The following is a 20,892-nucleotide window of genomic DNA, read 5'->3' on the forward strand; positions in this document are numbered from 1 at the left end:
CCCCACAGCCGCCTCTGCTTTCCTGGAGACACCGCAGGCTCCTAACCTCAGGCCGGCTTGTGCTGCTGCATCCTCTCCCTCCCCCACAGACAGGCCACTTAGCGTGCTCTCCCATCCCTCACCCCTGCCAACAGCAGGCTCTTCTGGCCACTTCCTTTGCATGTGAATGAGTCCAGGTCTAGGCTGCCTTTGTCCAGGGAGGCCGGTGGGATTTCCATCAGTAATTAGTGGTTGGTGAGTCAGGGGTCAGCAGTGGTCTCCTTTCCAGGACCCAGAAATGACACCACAAGGGTAACTGGCCCCTGTTTCCTGCCTAGGAATTAGCAGCATCCCCACCCCACCACTCCATGGCCTAGATAAGATGGACCAAGACCCCAGAGACAACAGGACTCTGGAACAGGGAAGGGATGTATGATTAGCATAGGCTCTAGTTAAATTCTTTTTTTTATTTCTGTGCATTGATTGACCTATTATGTAATATGCTTTTTTCTTCCTGGAATACAGATCCTACCAATGGTTTTATTCCTTTTTTATATAATGTTTAATTCATCTATCTATAAATCCATAACATGAAATTGAAAGGGTCTCAAAGAGCAGTTTCCCCCCTAACTCTTCCACTGTTCAGCCCAGGGACAAGCACTGTCATCCGTCACTGCTACCAGCTTCTGGTCAGGCTTTCTGGCCACGTGTGTGTAGACATGCTTCATTCTTTTAACTGTGTTTTTGATATTTTCTATATTAACACCAAAAAGAGTATACTAAGAAATCAGTGCTATTTCCAAATAGAACTCAGAGTTCCTCAGCACTGCGCTCCTCCCGTCCCAGAAGTACCTACTTCTCTTCCTTAGTTGCCTCATCAATCACATGGGGCTAGGGCAGTGAGGAGGATGTGTTTGCCTCTCATAGAGACTTAAAAGGTTTTCCTCATCTCCTCTGGGTACAGAACAAGAAATTAAGGATGACCTGAAATATACAGGGCTTGGATGAGACTTGAAACAATCGTGATGATAGGAATTGCTGGGTTCTGGAACCGAGGAGTGCAGTAACCAGGGGCTCCGCAAGCTGAGATATCCCTCCAGTGAAAGGGGACCCGGGAGCATAACTCAACAAAAGTCGTTTCTCTTCCTCAAGATGGATATTTCTCGTTTTCTAGTAAGAGTGTCAGTATCAGCATTTATCTGCTGGAGATTGTTTAAATATCAGGTGTACTTAGTAACTTTGCATCTATTTTTCTTAAACACGAATTCTTCCCAGAAGTGAACCGAAATGACCACCTCTAAAAGTTGCTACTAATTATTGCTCCAGAAACCAAAATGATCCCACTCCCATGGCTGGCCATAGTCTAATTTCTTCACAAACAGAGGCAGAGCAGCTTGCACCACGTAACCCTAAAGTTTTTCTGTAACTGATCAGAAGTTCCTTTCTCCACCCTTTAGCAGAGGTGCTGGTGACCAGGGAAGAGGAGAAGGTAAAGAGCAGAGTGAATGAAGGGATGTCGGGGACAGATTCTTTAAAGTCTGGGTAATCAATCCCAGTGTATTCAAGAGAGAACTCAACTTGCTTTCCTAGATGGGACGCAGTGACCCATGGCATCCACAGCAAACCACTCCTTTCTTGGATAGTTGGCTCCCAGATTTGAAGGCTGTGCTCCTTGCCGTCCTTGGACCTCTTCTGGTTTCCTTGGTGGGCTCCTCCTCCTCACCTTGTCCCTTGGATTTCCCAGGGAGCTATCCCCAATCTAGGGTTAGTCTCATGCACCCACCATATTCTAGGGGCCCCTCCACTCTCATGCTTTTAATGAATTCGTTTATGGGTGATCACGAATCTTCACCACAGCCCGATCACCCTTGTGAGTTTCAGGTGCACACCCTGTTGCTTTGGTGTGACTGCATCCCGTTGGGTTAACCTTGGGCACCTCACACTCATTGTGTCCAAAGCAGAATTTTTCATCCTCAACTCTGCACTCATCCTTCTGTATTTGAGACTCCTAACTCAGTTAATGGCATTGCATCAGTCATTGACCTGGTAACCCAAATCTCAGCGCCATCTTTTTTTATTTGGTTGGATGCTTCCATTCCTCTTAGCCACTGTATTCACTCAGTAACCGAGACTTCGAGTTGACCTCATAAATATTTCCTTAACTCTGATGCCTTCTTTCCAGTTTCCTACCAGTGTCCTAGTTCCTGAACCATTGCAATAGCTTCAGGTCTTTCACTTCTTAGGTGTTCTAGAGAAATCTGTCATATCTAGTGGAACTCTTTTGTTGAAAATGACACAGACTGGCTTAAGCAAAAAGCAAAATCATGGATGTCAGGCTGGTTTCAGGTGTGGCATGGTGTCGAAGCTCAAGGGACACCACCCACACCCTGTGTCTCCAGCTCACCACTCAGGTCTGCTCTTCTCTCACTCCGGCGGGCTTCATTCTCAGGCTGCATCGTGGGAGTGCAATAGCAGCAGCAGGTCCAGCTCACCTGGTGCTTCCAGTGTCAAGTTCTATAGGAAGGAGGCAGGCCTGAGGCCGGATGGCAGTGAGTTTCTGTTAACAGCGACACCGAGTGGGTCAGGCAGTGGAGCTCAGGTTTGGTGTGATCCGGAATGCCACCGAGGCCCCCTTGCTCATCCACCCACCTTTAGTAGATGGGTGGTCTGAGTTTCTGGAGATGACTAGGTGTAGCAGGAAGGGACACTGAGCTACACAACACATCCAAAGCCCATCACACATCAGACCCACAGATTCCCCTGCATAAAGTTCCCCAAGGCAAATTCTGCCAATTAAAATTTTATCAAGATGATTTTATTCTTCTGTTGAAACGTAGTATTAATCATTGTTGAACTTTTTCATTTTGTTTGCATTGATATTTCCACCAGTCATCTTCAATAAGAATGAATTTTAGAACTGAGCATTTGGATCTACTCCTCAACTTGCAAGGAACTGTGCACGGTGTTGTTAAGACCATGCCTCTGAGATGACTGGAGAGACAGATGGAGAGGTGGAGGATTTGTATTTAGAGTCTAGTCAGGGAAACACACCTCCAACCTCAGATAGAATCTCCTGTTGTTGGTCCATACTGGAGGATGGAGCGGCAAGCCAGGATTCAGATATGGTGACTGATAGAAGCAGTGAAGGTCTCTAAAGGGCAAAGAGAAGTCATGAGGGTTCTGAGAACCAAGGTCCTGGAAGCTGGAGAGGGGGCCCTGGGGAGTGGAACCGACCTCTGCACTTGCCTGGCCCTGGGGCCTCCCGGAGAGCTGGACTCAAATTCCCGAGATGCACCGGCCGGCCCTGGGCGGGCAGACAGGTCCGGGGAGTGCAGGAAGCAAACTGGAAAACTGAACACGACCGGCCACCGTTGGGAGTCCCCGGGGCTACTGGGGCTCTGCTGACCGGAACAGGCTCCCGTCCTGGGACCTGCGGCCGCCACGCCGCCCTCCGGGGCCGCTGTTGGCAGAACCTGGCGGGAGCTCGCTGCCCGCAGAAGGCTCTGGGCCTGGCAGCCAGGGCGAGGAGCCCAGGAGGTGGATTCGGAACTCAGTGTGGGGCCGGAGCGGGGGGGGAAACGCGGGAGAGCCCGGAGTCTCTGGGCCAGCGCGTCCCCAGTGCCAGCGCCCACGGCCAGGTGGCCTCCGCGGCATCTGCTCCACACCCCACGCGGAGCAGGGGCTTGTAGTTTCTGCACACGCCCCACTGCACACACCACACAATACACACCACACTGTACACACCACACCACACTGTACACACCACACACACCACACACACAAACACACCACACACACCACACTATACACACCACACCACACTGTACACACCACACACACAAACAGCACACACACCACAGCACACACACACCACACACCCTACAAACACACCGCACCACACACACCACACTATAAACACACCACACACCACACTATGCACACCACACCACACTGTACACACCACACACACAAACACCACACACACCACACACACCCCACACACACACCACAGCACACACACACCACACACACATCCCACACACATACCACACTATACACACCACACCACACTGTACACACCACACCACGCTGTACACACCACACACACAAACAGCACACACACACCACAGCACACACACCACACACACCCTACAAACACACCGCACACACCGCACCACACACACCACACTATAAACACACCACACACCACACTAGGCACACCACACCACACTGTACACACCACACACACAAACACCACACACACCACACACACACCCCACACACACACCACAGCACACACACACCACACACACATCCCACACACATACCACACTATACACACCACACCACACTGTACACACCACACCACGCTGTACACACCACACACACAAACAGCACACACACCACAGCACACACACCACACACACCCTACAAACACACTGCACACACCACACCACACACACCACACTATACACACCACACCACACTGTACACACCACACAGCACACCACACACACCACACTACACACAAACGGCACACTCACCCCACACACACACCACACACAGCTCACACACCCTACAAACACACCGCACACACTACACACACAAACACCACACACAACACACGCTATACCAAATACACCACACGCACCGAACACACCACACGCACACACACCACACAAACACACCACACGCACCAAACACACCACACGCACACAAACACAAACACACCACACTACACACACCACACTACACACACCACACCACCCCCACACATGCCACACTACACACCCCACACACACTACGTTACACACAAACACACCACACGCACCGAACACACCACACGCACACAAACACACAAACACACCACACTACACCACACACATACCCCACACCACCCCCACACATGCCACACTACACACCCCACACACACTACATTACAAACACACCACACACACACCACACACATAGCACAACACACGCACCAAACACACTACAGGCACACCACACAAACACACCACACACACACCACATACACCACGCACATACCCCACACCACCCCCACGCACGCCACACTACACACACCCCACACACACTACATTACAAACACACCACACACCCCACACGCACACCACACCACAGCCCCGCCCCCAACACCCACCCCCCGCGCCCCGCTCCCGCCCCCCGTGTGTGGTGTGTGCTCTAGTTCCCCACAAAGCAGGTGGCAGACGGAGGGGCTGGCAGGACAGGCCGCCTGCGGAACCGGGAACGCCGAAGTGGACGCGGGGGAGCGGGCGGGGCGAGCCCAGGCCCCGGGGCGGGGGGAAAGGAGGCGGCAGGGATGGGAGGGGGAAAGACCCTGCGGGCGCGGGAGGCTGCGCGAGCCCTGGGAGAAGGCGGCCCGGCTGGGAGCTGAGGCGGAACCGAGCCCCTGCGCGGCCGGGCGGGTCCAGAAGGAGCCCAGGGCGCACCCCCAGGCCGGCCCCGCCGCGGCCCAGCGCCCGCCCGCGCCCCCAGCGCCGCTGCACTTGCACCTTCTCCCGGGGCGCCGGCGGCCTCGGCTGCCCCCGCGGCGTTTCCCCAGCTTCCCTCCGAGGCCCCCGCCGCCCTTTCTCAGCATCCCTGGCAGCTTCCTCGGCCGTCTACTCGTTCTCCTCCAGGCTGGCTCCCAGGGCGCCCGTCCAGGCCCGGGACTCACATTCCCAGTCCTCATGCAGAGCCCGGTGCCCGCACCGAGGCGGCAGAGCCGGGAGCGCGATGCAGTTCTCCGCGAGAGCCTAGGTCTGACTCTAACCGTGCCCTGGATCTTCCGCTTTCTAGGAGCGCGTGGCATCGGCGGTCAGTTCCGTCATCTGGGCTCTCCCACCCGTACCACCCACCCCTGGGAACGGATGCGACAATGGGCCCGAAGGCACCCTGCAAACTGTAACACTCTCCCTTGCCAGACGGCTCTTCCTCAAGGGTCACACTGAGTATCTGCTTTCAGAGTTTCCTATTTTCTAGGGGGAAAAAAAATCCCTATCTGTGCATTAAAAATGCAGGCCAAAACGTATTTTCCACCTCTCCCCTCTGTTCACTCGGCTTTGGCTTAGCATTTTCCCAAGCTGTGTTTCTTGGAGCACGAGTGCCCTTGAGATGTGAGTAGATGCCCCATGAGAAAAGTCAAGTTCAGGAATATCCTTTCCTCAAGGTTAGACTGTGCCCTCTCCTGTGAAAGGTTCTGAGAGGCGTAACCTTTTTAAACCAGTTTTCCAACTGACTGAGCCCCAGGTCTTGTTCTCCTCCATGGCACACTCTAAAATTCCTGGGGACCACTAGGGTCCCCCCAACAGAGGTAGGAACCCTGCTCTAGGCAAGTTGAACCACTTGCCATTCCGTCTCAGAGAGGTTGTCCTCGGGTTCTTGCCACCAGGATCCCCTAGTAAGGGCATCCCTGATCGTCTTCCTTCCAAAGCCTGGCTGTTCCCCTTTTCCTTCTATTCTATGAGCTACGCAGAATGGTTCCAGTAAACCCACCTTTCTGAGTCAGGTTGTCCAAAGCAAGTTCTCTTTCTTGCAACTAAAAGACTGACACAGACCGGCAGGCAAAAAGTCAGTGAAGGAATTACCATTCCAAACTAGAAATTTACCACATTCACCTTAGCATTGGAATGGGTGCGTATAGGTCATATACGTTGTGTGATGTATTCACACATACTGCACAGCAACAGGAATGAACTATCTTCAACCGTAGGCAATGATGTGGGTGAATTTCACAAATACAGTTTGTGAAAACACAATGAGCTAGACCCAATTTGAATTCATTTATAAGAAGGGAAAAGCCAGCAAAACTAACCTATGTTGTTAGAAGTTAGGATGAGGGGCCAGGCGCGGTGGCTCACGCCTGTAATCCCAGCACTTTGGGAGGCCAAGGTGGGTGGATCACGAGGTCAGGAGATTGAGACCATCCTGGCTAACATGGTGAAACCCCGTCTCTACTAAAAATACAAACAATTAGCTGGGCGTGGTGGCACGCGACTGTAATCCCAGCCACTTGGGAGGCTGAGGCAGGAGAATTGCTTGAACCCAGGAGGCGGAGGTTGCAGTGAGCTGAGATCGCACCACTGCACTCCCGCCTGGGTGACAGAGCAAGACTCCATCTCAAAAAAAAAGGATGGTACAGTTAGGATAAGTTAGTTAAGAAGTTAGGATACAGGTATACAGATGAAAAAGAGGGAATACAAGAAGGCTTCCAGCTGCCGTTACCGCTCTGGTCTGCATGCTGGTTTCCTGGATGTGTCCAGTTTGTGAACAGTCATGAGCTCTAACTGAGGATAAATGTGATTTTCTGAATGTATGTTGTACTCCAACAAAAAGTTCCGGAGGTGGGTGTCAGAAGAGATTGTTTCCCCACTGAGGGATTCCTTTTGCAAAACCACCCAAAGGAAACGTGTTGATTTCAGGACCAATGGAAATCGAATAATACACCAAGTCGTCTTAGCTTACTTCACGTCTGTTTGGTTCTCATATTTACCTAAACATCTGCATGCACAATCTTTACATTGCCGCACATGTCAAAGAGTCATTCTGTATTGATCATGGGTTTTTTTGTTTTGTTTTTTTCTACTGATTTTATGCTGCTTCATCCTTGGGGCCTTGTGGACTTAGGAAGGAACTGCCCCTCCCAGAGTTAGCTGAGTCCTCCAGAAAGCAAACGACTGGCTGTTGGGTGTGCCATTGCTTTGCAAGCTGACCAGTCCAGAGCCCAGACACCAGCCACCTCCTCTATTTGTCTTTTACACTTCCAGAAGGCAGCCTTCCTCTGCCCCAATCCCAGTGGCAGGTAAAGCCAGCTGGACTTCCTGGGTCCAGTGCAGACTTGGAGAAATTTTCTGTCTTACAAGAGGATTGTAAAATGCACCAGTCAGCACTCTGTAGTTAGGATTGTAAAACGCACCAATCAGTGCTCCGTGGGTAGCTAGATGTTTGTAAAATGCACCAATCAGTGCTCTGTAAAAACACACCAATCAGTGCTCAGTAGCTAGCTAAAGGTTTGTAAAATGCACCAATCAGCACCCTGCAATATGGACCAATCAGCACTCTGTAAAATGGACCAATCAGCAGGATGTGGGCGGGGCAAATAAGGGAATAAAAGCTGGCCCCTCCATTCAGCCGGCAGCGGAGCCCTTCGGGTTCCTCTCTGTGCTGCCCGAGGTTTGTTCTTTCGCTCTTCACAATAAATGCTGGTGTTGCTCACGCTTTGGGCCGTGCCATCTTTAAGAGCTGTCATACTTTCATTCCTGTAATCCCAGCACTTTGGGAGGCCGAAGCGTGCGGATGATGCGGTCAGGCGATTGCAGTGAGCCGAGATCGTGCCACCGCACTCCAGCCTGGGCGACAGAGCGAGACTCCGTCTCAAAAAAAATTAAAAAAAAGAAAAAAAGGCTATAACACACCGCGAAGGTCCGCAGCTCCAGCGAGACCACAGACCCCCCGGAAGGAACAACCTCCGGACAAACCGGGACAGCTCCGGCCCACAGGACAGCCCAGGGCGCACCTCATGCATTCAAGCCATCCGATCCGCAACCCCCTGAGCCTTCATTCCTTCCGGGAAACCAAACCGCGGTGAAGCCTTTGCCACCCTCCCTGGTGCCTCCGGACAGGCCCTGGTGCAGGCCGCGCCCCTGCTTCCAGGGACCTGCGAGTATAAAAGCATCTTCCTTCAGGACAGCCATCTGGGTGTCCCCGCGTCTGCCCATACCTGATTAAATAACAAGTCCCGGACACATTTTAAAGCCTGCATTCATGGCACAGTTTCCAAAGCACCTGCTGTGTGTCGTGCACTGTTTTCGGACTTGGGCTAGAGCCACGTCCATGCAAACAAGGCGATGTGCTCTAGGAGCCGCTGTCTGATGGAGAGAGAAATTCAGCGAAAAGATTTCCAAATAGAGTGAAGTGGTACGAATACAATGGACCAGGGTGGGTTGTTTTGTTTTGTTTCTTTGGGCTTGGGTTTTGTTTTGTTTTGTTTTTTCTGAGACGGAGTCTCGCTCTGTCGCCCAGGCTGGAGTGAGTGGCGCGATCTCAGCTCACTGCAAGCTCCGCCTCCCGGATTTACATCTTTCTCCTGCCTCAGCCTCCCGAGTAGCTGGGACTGCAGGCACCTGCCACCATGCCTGGCTAATTTTTGGTATTTTTTAGTAGAGACGGGATTTCACCATGTTGGCCAGGATGGTCTAGATCTCCTGACTTCATGATCCACCCGCCTAGGCCTCCCAAAGTGCTGGGATTACAGGGGTGAGCCACCGTGCCCAGCTGGGGGGGGGTTGTTTTTTAAGGAACAGTGGTCAGGGAAGGTCTCCCGAAGGAGGTGACACTTCAGCCACAGTCCGAATTGTTCCTCATATACCAAGGGCACCCAAAGGTCTGTGCTTGGGGCCTCCAGGCATCCAAAGTAACCAACATGATGTGTCTGCCACTGGTGCTCAGCCAGAACAAACTCTGTCCCTTTCCCAACAAGCAAAGTAGGGCTTCCATCCAAGAGAAAATCATTTCCCGGCATCAGCAGAGTCCACAGCCTGCTCCAATCAAGTTGCTTTCCAAATGCTATAAAGTCGAGGCGCCCAAGCCCCAGGATCCAGGTGCTGGGGTGGCAGCGTGCCAGCGCCCTGAGGGCAGCAACAGCTCGCATGTGTGTTTACATACTGTTTGCAAATAAAGAGTAAGTGGGCAGATCCCTGAGCCCTCATCACTTCCCACCATCCCTGGGGACCCGCTGCCTAGTTCAGCTTAGCAGGAACTCAAGCTTGACCCTGGGCACTGCAGACTTGACCCTACCACCACAGGCCTGGTCTGGGAGCCCTCCTGCTTGCTGGGCACAGCCTGAGTGACCGTCTTGCGTCCGTGTGAACAGCACACAGACATTCCCACCCCTTCTTTAAAAAATTTAGATCCCTCTGACTTTGGACAACATTGCAGACAAGAAAAGTAGAACAATTTAAATCACAAGCCCTCAACCTGTGGGTGGCTGGCATGGCATGGGTCAGTCTCTAAGCCCGTCAGGCAGGGAACGGGAAGTGCTTCCACATCTCCCTTCCTCAAAGCTTCCAGGTTGTGGCCGGGTATCCCCGGCCCGGTCGCTTCACCTTCCGCACTGGAACCTTCCACATTTACCCTGAGCCCCAAGGCCAGCACCCCACACACCTCCCTTCATCAGGGAAAGGCCAGGGACCCCAGATCTGAAAAGCCACTCCCATGCCTTCCACTGGAAACCCCCAGGAAAGAGCAGCTCCATTCATGTGGGGCAACTGCCACTGGGCCAGGCAGAATCAGCTCTACAAATGGAAACCATCCTCAGCGCCTTCCTCCGCATCCTCTTCCACAGCCTCCTTGCGCCTCACCATCTATGTCAGTGGTAGATCCTCAAGGAGCATCTCCTAGGAACCCGGCATGAGCTGGCTGGAGGGCCGCCGCTGACTCATTTACCTTTGCCTTGATCCAGAGTTTGCCTCCCACCCCACACCTCCCTGGCGCACCTGCTTCTTGGTGTTCATTCAGACGCAGCCTCCGCTTTGGTGGGTGTCCTCCAGGAGCCCTTTCATCTACCAGGAATGTCACACTCCAGAGCCACAAAAACTTGAAGCCACCCCTCACACCTGCGGCAACTGAGAACCAGTTGGCACCTCACCAGGAACCTGGAGCCGGCAAAGCTGGGGAGGGATTATGTGGGCCCAGATGCAATGCTGGCCATCTCCAACATGCCATTGTCCTCTACAAACCCCACCTAGCACTTCATACTCTGTGAAAGGTCCATTCCCTTGTATGTAGGTCAAATTTCAAATTCTCGAGGCTCCCAGCTGGCTTAAAAATGTCAACAATGACTCTTTCTACTTACCAAGCATTTTCTATTTCCCCATTGAAGCAGGAACCCCCACAGAGGCACGGCCCAGACTCGTTTAATGTCAAACCCAGGCCTCCAGGCTCGTGTGTTGGTGAATTAGCAGCCTGTACCAGAGGCATCTCCTTGGAGCAAAGCTTTCATGGAAAGTGCTTAAATCCTATAAATGTAATGTAGTTGCTTATCTACCGAATTATAATATTCATTTATTTGTGTAAACCTGCCAGTCACCAGTCAAAAATATGAACCACAAGAAACTTTCCATTAGGATTTAGGCCCAGTCATTGTTTCCAGTTTGAATCTGACATATTATACCTGAGAGGACTGCAGGAAACCATAAATGATTCTGTTTTTTGTTTGTTTGTTTGTTTTGAGATGGAGTTTTATACTTGTTGCCCAGGCTGGAGTGCACTGGTGTGGTCTTGGCTCACTGCAACCTCCGCCTCTCAGGTTCAAGAGATTCTCATGCTTCAGCCTCCCGGTAGTTGAGATGACAGGCACACGCCACCATGCCTGGCTAAATTTTTGCATTTTCAGTAGAGATGGGTTTTCACCATGTTGGCCAGGCTGGTCTTGGACTCCTGACCTCAGGTGATCCACCTGCCTTGGCCTCCCAAAGTGCTGGGATTACAGGCGTGAACCACCATGTCTGGCCATAAATGATTCTTAAGTTCTGCAATAGGTCTATGTATAATGAAGGTTTTTTGCTGTTTACAAAACAAAAAGTAAAACCCAAAGTCATCACCCCCAGGAGGCTGGGATCTGGGTGGCCAGGAAAGAAGAGCTACGTCTTGGAAGAACACTATCCCTTCTGTTGCTATCCGTGAAATAAAAGGAGATGCTCCTTTCTGTTTGCAGTTGTCCTCTGGCAGCTTTTTGAGAAACAACTTATTTGGGGGATTCCACACTCGATTCAAATCCAGACGCCCAGTGCAGAATCTGGACTGAGCCTGGTCACAGGCGGAGGAGATTTCACTGCAGAATGGAGGAAAGCAAACCGGGGCTCAGGAGGCCAGGAGGACCATCACCGGCCTGGTGCAGGGACATCACCTGCAAATGAAGGGCTCATTGTCTACACCAGGATTTATGTGAGTGAGCAGCTAAGGTGCTCCGGGTGGCTGCCAGCTCTGAGCCCCGCTGCTCTCCGGTCACTGGGAAACCCATCAGAAGCCTGGCCTGGCAAGATGCTGCCATTCTCCCAGGCTGAAAGAAGGTACATTCATCTTCTCAGGCACGAAGGCAAGCATTCTGTGCTCCCATCTCAGTGCTGCACGCACTCAGGGTAGGACAGGAGGGGGTCCGGCTGACGTTCGCCAGAGTGTTCACCGTGGACCCTCTTGTCTGATGCCACCAGCACCTGTGCAGGCTTTGAAGGACACCTGTATTGCTCTGGTTTGCAAACGTGGATGTTGGAGGAAGCTGTAAGTGTAGGCGGAAGACACAAACACATTGCAAGTGACTGGAGGGCCCTCCAGGCATCCCGTGAGAAGAGCCAGGGGGCCCACTTGCCTAAAGCTTCCCTCTCAGTGCCCATCAAAGTGCCGGAACTCTTGCTTTTACAGCTTCTTAAATCTGCAAAGGAAGCTGGTGTGGGATGATCTGTGATAGTGATGCTTAGACATTCAGGGAAGGCTTCCTGGGGGAGGCGGTCTTTGACAAACAAGCAAGAGCATTATGAGCAAAAGGGCAGTGAGTGAGATGTAGAGGCTTCGGGCTGCAGCCGGCTCCCCACAAGCAGCAGCTGGGGCTGCACACTCCATGAAGCTGGTGGGAGCCCTGCCCCTTCTGAGTTTGGGTAGGAGTTTCCCGGGTGCCACTGCAGCTGCCCAAGCTGCAGCTGTGGACGGGGGCCCCACCCTCCTACATGGGGCTACAACCACCCAAACTGTGGCTGTGGACCCGAGCCTCTCTGTGCTCTTGGAAGGAGCCAGGAGCAGGCAGGATCTGCCCTCCTGCATGAAGCTGCAACCATGTGACCCATTGCTGGAGACCTGGGCCACTCGCACCACGGAGCAGGCAGGAGCCAGGGACAAGTGGGAGCCCTGCCCCTTCTGAGATGGTGAGGGGAGAGCTCCCTGGGTACAGTTGCCACTGCCCTCCCAGGCACAGGACCTGGGCATCTCTGTAGCCTGCACCCTTGGGGGCCTGGGAAGGACTCCCCCATCTCCCCCACCACGCCCCCATCCCTGTAGGCTCAGGGGTGTCTGATCCCACTGCCTGTCCTCTCTCCTCTCCCAACCCCTGCTCAGATCTCCAAGCAGGATTGGTGTTGAGCCCGGGGCCATGAATTGCAGCAGGAGGCAGACAGATTCCTGGGCAGAAAGGGGTGGGTCCCAGTAAGACCCCTCCTTCAGGGCAGGGAGGGCCTGAAGGCTAGGGGCTGGGCCACTAGTCCCGATGACCAGAATGGAGATTCATGGTGCCTCTTCTGAGCCCGCCCCTGGCTGCTCATGGACCAATTAGCAGGCACTTCCTCCCCTCTGAGGGCCATAAAAGCCTGGTGCTCAGCCAGGGTAAACGATGGCCAGAGACAGAAGATGGCAGGGAGAGGTTGGGATGGTCAGTCAAAGAGAGGAGCTACCCTCTCCACTGATAGCTTCAGAGATCTGCAGAGAGGGTGGGGCAACCTGCTGGGCAGAGAGGAGCTACCCTCTCCAGGGACTCCTCTCTGCTGAGAGCTGAACACTCGACAGAATGACCTGCCTGCCTACAGAGGGGAGCTATCCACTGTGGGTCTCCTCTAAGCTGTTCTAACACTCAATAAACTCCTTTGCATCATCTTCACCCTTCACTTGTCTGTGTACTTCAGTTTCCTCATTCTTCCTGGATGTAGGAACACTGGACAAGATAGGCAACAAGTTAAGCTTGCTCTAGAAAGATCACTGTGGCCAGAGGTTAGGAGATGGGTTGAGGAGGTGGGAGAGTGGAGCAGCAAACCAGTGAGGAACCCAGGAGAAGCTGAGCCAGGGCAGTGAGTCTGGAAGCATCTGTGATGTGCAGTGAAGGACTCCTTTTGTTTCTAATCCTTAGACTGAAACTTTTGGAAAATAAATTACCAGACTAATACAACTTTAAAAGACATACAAAATACAAGTCCCATTTTTTTTCAAAAATTTTTGTTTTAATTGGGGTAAGATAACATACATTTACCATCCCAAACATATTTAAGTGCACGTTCCAGTTATATGCACTCACACTGCTGCGCTGCTAGTCTCCAGAATGCTTTCCTTTGGCAAAACCGAAACTACCCATTTAACAGCAACCTCCCACTTCCCGTCCCCAGCCCCCAGCAACCACCCTTCTACTTTCTGTCCCTATGAATCTGACAACTCTAGGTATCGAACATAATTGGAAGTACACGGTATTTGTCCCTTCGTGTCTGGCTTGTTACACTTAGCATAATGTCCTCAAGGTTCATCCATGTTGTAGCATGTTTTGGAAATTCCTTCCTTTTTAAGGCTGCATAATATTCCATATTTTATTTCTCCATTCATCCACTGATGGACACTTGGGTTGTCCACATCGTGAGTGTTCGTGCTGCTCTGAATTTGGGTGTCAATATCTCTTCAAGGGCCTGCTTGCCATGCCTTGACCACATACCCAGAAGTGGAATTGCTGGACCACATGGTAACTCTAGTTTTCATTTCTCGAATCACTATACTGTTCTCCACGGAGGCTGCACCATTTTACATTTCCACTGACAGTGCACAAGGGTTCCAGTTTCTCACATCCTTGCCAATATGCGGATTAGCTGATGTCTTTTTCCCAGTAGCCATCCTAGTGGGTATGAGGTGAAGCCCCATTTTTTTTTTTAAATTATTAGACTCAAAAGGTATAAAGTTACCCTGTCAAATTTCTGTAGTAGTTTAAAATGCTTACTCTCACCTTCTACACTTACGTCACTGCAGACCAACATCAAACACTTCTGGAGCTGGCCAGCCCTGAGGTAGCATGGCCTGGCAGTGCCCATCCCTGTGCGTGGAGAGGAAGAGCAGCTGGAGCTGTTATTGTCACCTGCATGCATGGATTGTGTGATCAACACAGCAGCCCCGGGAGGTACCTTTGGTATGATCTCCAGCCAACATACGAGGAAACAGTAGCCCAAAGAGGCCGGGGGCCTTGCCTGAATCAGCAGGGAGGAGGGTGATGGAGGCGACAGTGAATGCCACGTACAGCCTCTGCCTATTTTTGATATTATTGTCTTGTTTTATTTTCCAAGATAAATTAACTGATTGGTCATATTTAGGGGAAGACAGAAGGCCCCCGGGTTCTGGTCTGAGTCACCAGGTAGAGAGAGATGCCATCCACCAAAGCAGGAAACATGGTCAGGAAGGGCATGGAGCCAGGCACATGTCGAGGTGGAAGTTCATGTGATGTCCGAGTGGGAGCAGGGCCAGGGCAGTCGGGCAATAGCTTCTGAGCACCTGAACGAGGACTGGGCCAGAAGAGCAGGTGAGGAACGCTGGGGCAAGGATAAAGGATGAGTTTGGTGAGATCCCACAGAGAGATCAATAACATTCTAGAAAGAAGCAGAGGAATGAGGTGGTGGGGAGAAGGAGGAGCCAGAGGAGATGGGAAGAGATGAAGAGAGAGAAAGTACCAAAAGGAAAGAGATATCAACAGGTGTCCAGGGTGGCACAGGGGCCACAAAGCTCAAGTAATCTAGTATCTATGGATTTGGCCATGTGGTGGCCCTTAACGGCTGGAATAAGGGCAGAGCAGCTGGTATCATGGAAGCCAGGAAGGTGGAGGCTAGGTTGGCATGCGTGGGTAGGTGGGTGGTGGTGGGAAGTGGGGAAGAGTGCAGACCACTCTTTCTAGAAGCTCCCAGGAGACAGGGCAGTCCCTGAAGGGTGGGTGTGAGGTTCTGGTGTGGAAGAGGGATGTTGGGCCAATGATGGATTATTATTTTGTTTTATCTTTAAAAAAAAAAATATCTGGAGCAAAGTTGAATTTGTTTATATGAGGCAGGAGAGGCAGGAAGGCAGAGCCAGTGGAAAGGTGAAAGACTGGGAGGGATCAGTGACCACTGCTGGAAGGATGTGGAAAGATCAAGCCCGAATAAAAGGAGAGAATCCCCTCTTCCCCAAGGTGTGCGGGAAGACAGTCTACACTACAGGGTCGCGTGTGCGGGAAGACCGTCTACACTACAGGGTCACGTGTGCGGGAAGACCGTCTGCGCTGCGGGGCCACGTGAGCGGGAAGACCGTCTACGCTACAAGGTCATGTGTGCGGGAGGACAGTCTACAGGGTCGTGTGTGCGGGAAGACAGTCGACACTACAAGGTCATGTGTGCGGGAAGACCGTCTACACTACGGGGTCGTGTGTGCGGGAAGACCGTCTACACTACGGGGTCGTGTGTGCGGGAGGACAGTCTACACTACAAGGTCATATGTGCGGGAAGACTGTCTACACTACGGGGTCGTGTGTGTGGGAAGACAGTCTACAGTACAGGGTCGTGTGTGCGGGAACACGGTTTACACTACAGGGTCGTGTGTGCAGGAGGACAGTCTACACTACAGGGTCGTGTGTGCGGGAAGACCGTCTACACTACAGGGTCATGTGTGCAGGAAGACAGTCTACAGTACAGGGTCGTGTGTGCAGGAAGACAGTCTACAGTACAGGGTCGTGTGTGCGGGAGGACCGTCTGCACTACGGGGTCGTGTGTGCGGGAAGATAGTCTACACTACGGGGTCGTGTGTGCGGGAGGACCATCTACAGTACAGGGTCGTGTGTGCGGGAGGACCGTCTGCACTACGGGGTCGTGTGTGCGGGAAGATAGTCTACACTACGGGGTCGTGTGTGCGGGAGGACCGTTTACAGTACAGGGTCGTGTGTGCGGGAAGACCATCTACACTGCAAGGTCGCGTGTGCGGGAAGACCGTCTGCACTACGGGGTCATGCGTGCGGGAAGACAGTCTGCACTACCACGTGCGGGAGGACTGTCTACACTGCGGGGTCATGTGTGCGGGAAGACAGTCTACACTGCGGGGTCACGTGTGCGGGAGGACCGTCTACACTGCGGGGTCACGTGTGCGGGAGGACCGTCTGCACTGCGGGGTCGTGTGTGCGGGAAGACAGTCTGCACTACGGGGTCGTGTGTGCGGGAAGACCGTCTGCACTACCGCGTGCGGGAGGACCGTCTACACTGCGGGGTCGCGTGTGCGGGAGGACCGTCTACACTGCGGGGTCGCGTGTGCGGGAGGACCGTCTACACTGCGGGGTCGCGTGTGCGGGAGGACCGTCTGCACTGCGGGGTCGCGTGTGCGGGAAGACAGTCTGCACTACGGGGTCGTGTGTGCGGGAAGACAGTCTGCACTACGGGGTCGTGTGTGCGGGAAGACCGTCTGCAGTACCGCGTGCGGGAGGACCGTCTACACTACAGGGTCGTGTGTGCGGGAAGACAGTCTGCACTACGGGGTCGTGTGTGAGGAAGCACATTGCCGCTGAGCAGGGCAGAGAGTGGTGTCTGGGCACTGGGAGAGAAGCGGGCTGTGGATGTGCCACCGGGAACAGCAGTGGGCGCCACCTGGGCCTGAAGAAGGCCAGAAGCAGAAGGAGCCCAGTGGGGCAGAAAGCACGAATCCGCACGGCCACGTGGCCATCTGGGGTTGGCCTCCATCAGGGCTTAGCTACCCTGCCCGGGGCAGAAGCAGAGGTGCGGACGGTGAGCTTGCTCGAGTGAAGGCTTCACAAGGCAGCTCTAGCTACAGTCAAGGGGGCAGGAAAGAAGGGTGACTGCTGTCATGTGGGAGAAGAATGAAGTGAACTGTGGTGGTTTTGAAATGTGTCCACAGATTCCTTGATCTTCCTCTTTTCAAAAGGTGGAGTCTAATTCCGCTCACACTGAATGGGGGCTGGACTTCACGGTTTGCTTTAAATGAAGAAAATGTAGCAGCAGTAACAATGTGTGACTTCTGATTCCAGATCATAAACCTCCTTCTCAAACTTGTTCTGGAGGAAGCCAGCAGCCATGTCATAAGGAAGCTCAAGCAGCCATATGGAGAGCCCACATGGGAAGGGACAGAGACCTCCTGCCCACAGTCGTGGAGATGAACCACCTTGGAGGCAGTTCCCCCAGCCCCAACACACAGCTGACCACAGTCCTGACTGACATCTTCACTGCAGCCTCACGAGAGACCCCAAGCCACAACTTCCCAGCTGAGCCCACAGATGTGGTGTGAGATGATGTGCTTGTCGGCTTAAGCTGTTAGGGCCTTGGGGTGATTCGTTAGCAGCACTGGATAACTCCTGCACTGCCTAAGTGTGAGGGCAAAGAAGGTGGAGCATGGGGCGGGTCCCAAGTGAAGGTTGGGCAGGTGAGCCCTGGCAGAGGTGCAAGGGGCCGTGTGGTGGAGCGATTAGTGGCTTGAGAAGAAAAGATTGAAGTGGGGCCAGAGGAAATGGAGGAATCACAGCACCAGAGGTCCCTATGGAAGTAAAGATGTGGACTGAGGCATAGAGAAGAGAGTGGAGTTTCCTGTTTAAGAGAACGTTTCTGGGTGGATGCAGCTCAAGGTGTGGCAGAGTTTGGGGAGGGAGAGGGACACTAGAGTCATGACCCCTGGACAGTGAAGCCAGCCGGGGTAGCCAGGGTGGCAGTGGGACTTGGCTTGGGGAGAAAGACCCACCTTCCAGTTCCTAAGGCCTCAACCTACAGGGGAGTGGTGGGCACTAGAGATTAGAGGTGGTAAAGGTGGCCTCTCGGGGTGGCTTGACCCTGCAGGGAGGTTTTCCCAAAAAGAGGAGGCATAGCTGCCTGTAAACACCCAAGAGAAGACTCCAAAGGCCAGCTCCACCCCTTCTGACTGCAGACGACAGGGAGTGAGGAGGGTCTCTGTCCCCAGGGCTGCACAGAGGATGGTGTGGCCAAGAGAGAGCAGGCCACAGTAGACAGGCAAGCGGCAGGACTGGTGCTGAGTCACTCCACAGTGTTGAATCTACTATCTGCAGGACGCCAGGGACACCAGAAGAAGATGTGGTCCAGGCTGGGCATGGTGGCTCACACCTGTAATCCCAGCACTTTGGGAGGCCGAGGCAGGAGGATCACCTGAGGCCAGGAGTTCAAGACCAACCTGGGCAATATAGCAAGACCCATCTCTAATTAAAAAATAGAAAATAAAAAAAGACCTTATCTAGAGGAGAAACAGGCAGCAAAGGCAGTAAAGCCCTCAGAGAAACTGGGTCTCCAAGAAACACAGTCCTGCCCTCCCTCAGTCCCCCAACAATAGCTCTTTATTCCCTGGGGGCCTCCTAGCTGCAATGGCTGCCAGCCTCTGCGTTCTTCCTGCTCATGTCCTCATGCCCTTTTTCTGGGCGTCACGTCCTCCCTGGGCACGACTCTTTCAGTGGAAGTGTCTGTTGCTGTGGTCATGAGACGTGACCTGGAGTCACTGCCCTCTCTGGGCCTGGCTTGTCGGCTAGATCCTCTCTGCCCTTAGGTGAGTTTTCCCGGGAGGCCTTCGGTTCCTCGTGTGAACCAATTCTCATGAAGGCCTGGCCTCCGATTCCAGGCAAGTCTGAATCTGAAGTGGTAGAGCTCACGGCCAGGCGCGGGTGCCCTCGGAGCTCTGTGTATCTCCCCGGAAATCCTGGGATCTGTCCCTATGTATTTAACCCCACTAAGGTTCCTAAGTCCAGACCTACCCACAAGGCCAAGGGCTTTCACAAGGACAATGGTGACTCCTGGGTGGTCCGTGCCCCCCATGGCTCTCGTGTCCGTGTGCATGGGCCACGGCCACACCTCATGGGGAGGTGACCAGAGCCACGGCATCTGCAGAGAATGAACACTACTGCATGACAAAGCCAGCAAGAAACGCCTTCTGCAAACCACGCTGGAAGTGAAAGGAGACGCGAGGCATGCCCTCGGCCATCAGTTTTACCCCTTTGATTCTGCAGTTGTTTAATGTTGAGACAAGTCGACTTGAAGCTGTATAATAAATGAATTCCAGCTTGAGCCTTGGCAGGGTTTGTTTGGCTTGAGGGAAGTCATTTATGCTAATGGCCCCCTCTGCAGAGCTGGATTTATATTATACAGAGTCTTGTCCATCATCTGGATGCCACCGTAAACAAGATCATCTTTGTCTACCAGGAACGAGCCCGATGCCAATAACTTTAAATAAACATGAGCCCCAGGTTTGTATTTACATTGTCTGAGGTAACCGCTGGCGAGTTTGTCACGGCGCCGTCGGCCCCTCCCTGGCTAAGGTAGCGTCGGCTTTCCCACTGACCTTGTTTTTAGAGGCCTCGCTCAGGGAAAGGATCTCACATGTAGCCGATGAGCGCTGTGCCCCGGGCTGGGCTGCATTCTTTTGCACGGTTTTGGCGCTTTGTAGTTCTGTCGAGTTAGCATGGCTTCCTTTTGTAGTGGGTGGAGCAGGACATGGGCCAGGGGCAGGAGCTCAGACACGGAAATGACATCATAGACCTGAGCTCTCGATTCCCGCGATGGCAAGGCCGCAGGTGCCAGTGGGCTCCAAGGATTCTGTTACTAATAGGGCTGTGACTTAGCTCTATGGAAGCCATCAGTGTTGAATTGCATTCCATGTGGAAAATAAATAGAATTTTGCAGAAGTCTGAGTGTCTGTTGCAACTCCAAACTGAGGACAGAGAAACCACAGAAACATACAACTCTTCAAATAGTGATAAATGGTCTTCATGGAGGACTGAGGGGAAAAGCCATGGCCCCCGCCTCCACCGCTAATCTCCTCTGCAAAGAAAGCAAAAACTGGACAGGGTGTAAGACGCACATTCCCGTCCCTGGGCAGAAGCACACTGAAAATAGCTTTGCAATAGCAACTATTTGGTTGCGATTCCAGGCTTCGGGTGCAGAACATGGGAAACCCATTCCTAAGAGCAAATGGGCTGCTTATGAGGACCATTCTCATGAGGGGCGGTGCTGGGGAATGTTCCGTGAGGAGAAACCTAATCAGAGTGAGGTCTCTGATGACCCTTGTTTGAGACTGTCAGAGCTCTGGAAGTTTTTCAGATGTGATTTATAAACCCTCTAACTGAGCTGAACAAATAGTAGTTTCATA

General features: G+C 52.8%; 1 protein-coding gene across 3 annotated transcripts in view; it reads left to right on the plus strand.

The window, feature by feature from the left end:
* Positions 1-20,892, plus strand: part of ERCC6L2 (ERCC excision repair 6 like 2) — a 175,716-nt gene that overhangs the window by 139,134 nt on the left and 15,690 nt on the right. Inside the window, exon 20 of one of the 3 annotated variants that reach the window (XM_037998710.2) lies at positions 17,783-20,453. The exons of the other annotated variants lie outside the window; for them this stretch is intronic. Within the exon in view, the coding sequence (XP_037854638.2) occupies positions 17,783-17,789 (7 nt within the window). The 3' untranslated portion in view covers positions 17,790-20,453. Of the gene's footprint in view, positions 1-17,782; positions 20,454-20,892 lie in introns of those variants that run through there. 3 annotated transcript variants of the gene reach the window in all.

This window comes from Chlorocebus sabaeus, chromosome 12 (assembly GCF_047675955.1).
Source record: "Chlorocebus sabaeus isolate Y175 chromosome 12, mChlSab1.0.hap1, whole genome shotgun sequence".
NCBI classification, from domain to species: domain Eukaryota; kingdom Metazoa; phylum Chordata; class Mammalia; order Primates; family Cercopithecidae; genus Chlorocebus; species Chlorocebus sabaeus.